Genomic DNA, 7,390 nt, shown 5'->3' with positions numbered 1-7,390 from the left:
AGTTACACCGCTTGTATTTCTAGCTCTGCCCTTGTTCTGCATTCATTGGTCCTTGGCCAGTGTTCCAATCGTAGTTGACAGGAAGAGCTCATAGGAAACAACACCATCTACTGAGGCTGAGATGGTGATGATGGTGGTTGTGTGTGGGGGGATGGGGGGGTCCACTCACCCTGCTCGTCGAACCCGAACATGTCACCCCTCGGCTGGGTAGAGGAGTGATGTGGCCTTGGAGGGCCTGGAGGTCCGGGGAGGCCTGGAAAACCGATCTCTCCTGGTCTTCCTCGCTCTCCCATTGGCCCTGGGAATCAGAGGGGACATATCATCTCACAACAATAGGCATTCAGATAGTGAAGATAAATGACCTGAACATGCATTGTCTTACGTCAGGCGCCGTCATTCCAACGCAACGCTCGCAGGCGGAATCTTCTGACGCAAGACAATGTTGAAAAACCAGAACGAATGTCATGCATTCCCATCTGAGGAATCTTAGGATTGATCACCTGTCGGTCCGGTCTGTCCTGGAACCCCTGCCTCGCCAGCTGGGCCTGGAATACCTGGTGATCCGATTGGCCCTGGTGGTCCTCTTCCTCCTATGGACCAGAACCAGAACAATGTGTTTACCATGTTGAGAGGTAAGGCTGTGTGATACAGCTATGACTGCAGGTAGGATGGAGGGCCTATGGGGGAGGGGTTAGGGGTGTTACCTGGCTCCAGGTAGGGTGGAGGGCCTATGGGGGTGGGGTTAGGGGTGTTACCTGGCTCCAGGTAGGATGGAGGGCCTATGGGGGTGGGGTTAGGGGTGTTACCTGGCTCCAGGTAGGATGGAGGGCCTATGGGGGAGGGGTTAGGGGTGTTACCTGGCTCCAGGTAGGATGGAAGGCCTATGGGGGTGGGGTTAGGGTGTTACCTGGCTCCAGGTAGGGTGGAGGGCCTATGGGGGTGGGGTTAGGGGTGTTACCTGGCTCCAGGTAGGATGGAGGGCTTATGGGGGTGGGGTTAGGGGTGTTACCTGGCTCCAGGTAGGATGGAGGGCCTATGGGGGCGGGGTTAGGGGTGTTACCTGGCTCCAGGTAGGATGGAGGGCCTATGGGGGTGGGGTTAGGGGTGTTACCTGGCTCCAGGTAGGATGGAGGGCCTATGGGGGTGGGGTTAGGGGTGTTACCTGGCTCCAGGTAGGATGGAAGGCCTATGGGGGAGGGGTTAGGGGTGTTACCTGGCTCCAGGTAGGATGGAGGGCCTATGGGGGTGGGGTTAGGGGTGTACACCTCGTTATCACTGGAAACCTCTGTTGAGTTGTTGAAGGATGGTGATGATGAACCTGCCCCTTCTAGCAGTTTAATCTGGAATAACAGAAGAGCCAGGTTCAGATTAAATATACTGATGTAATCTTCCGTCCATCATAATCATAATTTTCTTAATCGTCGTCATCATCTTCAACCAGCCATCTTTCTTCCATGTCCTCTGTTCTCTTTTCCCCCGTCATGCCTTCTTACCTTGGACTCGATGTAGTTCAGTCTGCTGTTCATGTCAGTGAAGCCGGTGCAGTTCATACACTCTGCAACGAGAGAGAGAGGAGAGAGATGACAGACACACACACACACAAACACACACACACCCTCTCCTGGCAGTGGGTTAATACCACCACTACTGGGAAGCCAAAAGACACACAAAAGAACAATAGCCGTAAAACAATATCCAGGAATTTATTAGCTATTCTTAAATATTTTCTTCATTAAATCACACTCAGGCAGACTAAACATCATCTTTCCCTCTTTCTCTCCAACACACACACACACACACACACACACACACACACACACACACACACACACACACACACACACACACACACACACACACACACACACACACACACACACACACACACACACACACACACACACACACACACACACACACACACACACACACACACACACACACACACACACACACACAGACTTTCAACGGCAACATTCTGAGGGGTATGAGTGAATCCAATAGGTTTTATTGGCATTTAATTGTTTTCAGAGAAAGTCAAGATCATATCTACTAATCTACTGGTTCCCACAATGGGGTATTTGAGACACCATTTGTATAATAATCTGGTCAATGGGGTACTCAGGACACCACTTATATAATAATCTGGTCAATGGGGTACTCAGGACACCACTTATGTAATAATCTGGTCAATGGGGTACTCAGGACACCACTTATATAATAATCTGGTCAATGGGGTACTCAGGACACCACTTATATAATAATCTGGTCAATGGGGTACTCAGGACACCATTTATATAATAATCTGGTCAATGGGGTACTCAGGACACCATTTATATAATAATCTGGTCAATGGGGTACTCAGGACACCATTTATATAATAATCTGGTCAATGGGGTACTCAGGACACCACTTATATACTAATCCGGTCAATGGGATATGCAGGACACCATTTATATAATAATCTGGTCAATGGGGTACTCAGGACACCATTTATATAATAATCTGGTCAATGGGGTACTCAGGACACCATTTGTATAATAATCTGGTCACCTCTGTGTAAACTACATGACATGCACAGAGGAACGTTAGTCTATGAGTATAGCCTGTAAATAAAATGTTCTGTTATAGAATGTCAAGAACAGAAGTGTTCCGGAATGTTCCCCATTCCACAGACACATCTGGCCACACAAACCTAATGATGTAGAATGCCATTGCCATGGACAACTAGCAGTCATAAATAACTAGTCATTGCAACAACATAAAAGGAGCTGAAACGGTTCTGGCTTCCCTATATCATGGTTTAACCACTGTACACAGGGTTCCACTGGCAGCCGTTGAGGTTTATGGTCTGAAATAGGACAGGCAGGGTTTAGGTGTGTGTGTGTGTGTGTGGGGGGGGGGGGGGTCCAAAGTGTTGGTTTACCATTGGTATAAGCATCTACAAACAGAAGCACCAATCAAGGGCTCAACCAAACACGTTCCTCTGTAATTAATCTGCCCACATACTCAGTACTGTTTATCTAGCCACTTCAGTGAGACCAAAATGAACCCAATTAGCTCCTTGTGATAAGAGCAATTGCACTGAGTATCGGTAGGGTAGGGTGTAAGGGGGTGATATATGTGCAGACCGATATGGAGTGTTCAGTTCAGGGGGGGTTGGTTAAGGCACAGACGTGATATGACCCTCTCTCCCTCTCTGTTCTCACCCAGGGTTATATCAGCTCTTACCCATCATCCGGGGGCAGGATGGGTGCACCCTTAACCCCCCCCCCACCTTGGGATCTGGAGTCATTACTGTGTCATAAACACGCGCCACAGAGACGAGTCTTCGTGTCATGAACGTGAGCCAGAGGTCATCTATACCAACATGTGGAGGAGGGAGTGTAAGCATCACAGCAGAGAAAGGCAAATTTCTGTTGTGTGAAAACTAAACGCAGCACTCATAGTGGAACCACAACCTACAGAGGAAGTATGTTGGGATCTGTAATGACACCACGGCAATGTAATGACACCACGGCAACGTAATGACACCACGGCAACGTAATGACACCATGGCAACGTAATGACACCACGGCAACGTAATAAACACCATGGCAATGTAATGACACCACGGCAACATAAAGACACCACGGCAACATAAAGACACCATGGCAACATAAAGACACCATGGCAACACAAAGACACCACGGCAACATAAAGACACCACGGCAACACAATGACACCATGGCAACACAATGACACCATGGCAACACAAAGATATGGAGTCTCGTTCTATTTATTTTTCTTGGAATGATCTGAGTTTTTGGGATAGGATTTAATTACGTAGTCCTTTATACTGTAGTTATTACAGTAACAAGGTATTGCTCTAAATAAACAAACAAATGACATTATCCTGTTTAAATTCTCAGAGGAGTCTGATCACATTCATGTTTTTGTCTAGCTCTGCAAACAGATACACTTTTGGCAACTTTACTGACAAAACAAGAACAACTGCCCACTGGACACAGCACGTCATTTCAACGGGATCATTCGGTCATATTTGGTTGAGACGTTGACCAATGAGATTACAACCTGTATACACTCACTCAAAAAGACAGAAAAAGGTTAGCTGAATATACAATGAGTTATCACTATGAGTTATCACTATGAGTTATCACTATGAGTTATCACTATGAGTTATCACTATGAGTTATCACTGAGTTATCACTATGAGTTATCACTATGAGTTATCACTGAGTTATCACTGAGTTATCACTATGAGTTATCACTATGTGTTATCGCTATGTTATCACTATGAGTTATCACTATGAGTTATCACTATGAGTTATCACTATGAGTTATCACTATGTGTTATCACTATGAGTTATCACTATGAGTTATCACTATGTTATCACTATGAGTTATCACTATGAGTTATCACTATGAGTTATCACTATGAGTTATCACTATGAGTTATCACTATGAGTTATCACTATGAGTTATCACTATGAGTTATCACTATGAGTTATCACTATGAGTTATCACTATGTGTTATCACTATGAGTTATCACTATGAGTTATCACTATGAGTTATCACTATGAGTTATCACTATGAGTTATCACTATGAGTTATCACTATGTGTTATCACTATGAGTTATCACTATGTGTTATCACTATGAGTTATCACTATGTTATCACTATGAGTTATCACTATGTGTTATCGCTATGTGTTATCGCTATGAGTTATCGCTATGAGTTATCACTATGTGTTATCACTATGAGTAATCACTATGAGTTATCACTATGAGTTATCACTATGTGTTATCACTATGAGTTATCACTATGTTATCACTATGAGTTATCACTATGAGTTATCACTATGTTATCACTATGAGTTATCACTATGAGTTATCACTATGAGTTATCACTATGAGTTATCACTCTGAGTTATTACTATGAGTTATCACTATGAGTTATCACTATGTTATCAATATGAGTTATCACTGTGTTATCACTATGAGTTATCACTATGAGTTATCACTATGAGTTATCACTATGAGTTATCACTATGAGTTATCACCATGTTATCACTATGAGTTATCACTATGAGTTATCACTGCACTTTCAACCATTTAAAAGCACAACAAAGTTCAAATTGGAATAAAAATGATTTAATTTAGTTGTAGGATTTACTGTATGAATGCATTATCACTGTGCTTCATTCAATAGCAGAACCAAATCACCTGGATTGCAGCTGGTTGAGATTACATTAAACGTACATAGAGCAAGTGATCAATGCTGTTGGAGATTCTGCGCAGATTGTGAACATCTCCCACTGACCTACGACCTTTGCATGTTATACTACTACATAAGTAGACATTTATAGTTACAGTAACCTTAAAATGAATAACAGTTACATGGCCATATTTTAAGGTTGAATGTGACATTAGTTTAATATTAAGAGCCTTAACTTTAGGCTGTTTACTGTGTTTAAAGTAATATTGAAATGTGTTTAGTTGACACCACAACCAGATATCAACATTTAAAAGACATGTATATCTACTGCTTGGATAGTTCCATCTGAGCCACTGGCTAAATCCCATTCTTTAACTTTTAGTTTTGGAGAAGTGAATCCCAACAAATAATTTGTCAACATGTTAATGGGTCATTTACTGTATTTCAAAAGGGATGTTGAATTGTGTTTGGTTGTCAACGCAACCAAATATCAACATTTGAAGGAGATGGATTCACCTCTCCATCTCAACCAAGAATCTAAGTTAAAAAAATTTAAAAAATTGGGTTATGGTCAAACCCTACATCCGAGCCTGAGGTCAAACCCTACACCGAGCCTGAGGTCAAACCCTACACCCGAGCCTGAGGTCAAACCCTACACCCGAGCCTGAGGTCAAACCCTACACCCGAGCCTGAGGTCAAACCCTACATCCAAGCCTGAGGTCAAACCCTACACCCGAGCCTGAGGTCAAACCCTTTAGAATTACCTTGACAGCAACAGTAAATCTATTTATTTTTTATTGATTTTTTTACCTTTATTCTTAATTTCAATGACAGCCTAGGAACAGTGGGTTAACTGCCTGTTCAGGGGCAGAATGCCAGATTTGTACCATGTACCATGTCAGCTCGGGGATATGAACTTGCAACCTTTTGGTTACTAGGCCAACGCTCTAACCACTAGGCTACCCTGCCGCCCCAGATCTCTCAACAATCACTCACAATAGTACATTTGTAGTCGTCAGTGACACAAATCATCGCTAAGGAGGGCAGGACAAGGGCTTGGTTAAATCAGTCGATGGAGACCAAAGAGTATCTAGTATCTGTAAATAGATACAGTCTCCAGTAGGAGGTGCTGCCCAGCCTGTTGTTTTTCTTCTTCTGATATTGGCTATAATGTTGACAATGTGACGTTGTTTTATTAAAAAGGTACAAATTCAACATATTTTATACAAGGTTTGTATGTTGAACATCAAGTGAATGAGCGTTAATATGGTACCATGTTTTAGCATGTGAAGATCCTGCTCTATGATCCACTGCAGATGTAGGATCTTAATTTGATCACCCTGTTGCGGCATAACTTTCCTGCAATTGCAGGAAACTTAAAACTTGTATTGTATTTGGGTTTTGAAAAAAGGATTCTGAATTTTGTCATTTCCACTTTTACATTTCAGACTTCAACCCTTACAAATGTCCATTACTTATAATCCACATAATAATTCACATTTCCTGTTGCTGCAGGATTATTTTCCTGCTGTAGCAAACAGGCTCAAATTAAAATCCCACATCTGTATATAATTACTGAATACGAACCAGGATGTAACAGGCACTATATGATTATGTAAATGAGTCTGAAGACAGACTGTAACCTGATCACCATAGATACCCAGAAGGTTGAGTCAAACAACACACACACACACACACACACACACACACACACACACACACACACACACACACACACACACACACACACACACACACACACACACACACACACACACACACACACACACACACAGCTGTGGAAAGTATTTTTCCATTCATATTTCTTGTTGCATAAATACTGTAGGTTCCTGTTGTGCATCATGTGTCTTACGGATAATGTATTATGGATAATGTATTACGGATAATGTATTATGGATAATGTATTAAGGATAATGTATTACGGATAATGTATTACAGATAATGTATTACGGATAATGTATTACGGATAATGTATTACGGATAATGTATTGAGGATAATGTATTACGGATAATGTATTGAGGATAATGTATTGAGGATAATGTATTGAGGATAATGTATTGATGATAATGTATTACGGATAATGTATTACGGATAATGTATTACGGATAATGTATTACGGATAATGTATTGAGGATAATGTATTACGGATA

At 42.2% G+C, this 7,390-nt stretch overlaps 1 protein-coding gene across 2 annotated transcripts in view; it reads right to left on the bottom strand.

Moving 5' to 3' along the window:
• LOC124006282 (collagen alpha-1(XXVI) chain-like) overlaps positions 1 to 7,390 on the bottom strand; it is a 68,124-nt gene that overhangs the window by 25,864 nt on the left and 34,870 nt on the right. For both annotated transcript variants that reach the window (XM_046316202.1, XM_046316203.1), the window contains exons 4-7: positions 1,494 to 1,555; positions 1,214 to 1,340; positions 501 to 590; positions 170 to 298 (exon numbers count right to left, since the gene is read on the bottom strand). In XM_046316202.1, coding sequence (XP_046172158.1) covers positions 170 to 298; positions 501 to 590; positions 1,214 to 1,340; positions 1,494 to 1,555 — 408 coding nt within the window. The remainder of the gene's footprint in view (positions 1 to 169; positions 299 to 500; positions 591 to 1,213; positions 1,341 to 1,493; positions 1,556 to 7,390) is intronic.

The sequence above is a fragment of the Oncorhynchus gorbuscha genome, linkage group LG19 (genome assembly GCF_021184085.1).
Source record: "Oncorhynchus gorbuscha isolate QuinsamMale2020 ecotype Even-year linkage group LG19, OgorEven_v1.0, whole genome shotgun sequence".
NCBI classification, from domain to species: domain Eukaryota; kingdom Metazoa; phylum Chordata; class Actinopteri; order Salmoniformes; family Salmonidae; genus Oncorhynchus; species Oncorhynchus gorbuscha.
The sequence above is the reverse complement of the archived record's forward strand: the minus strand, read 5'-3'. Positions and strand labels throughout refer to the sequence as shown.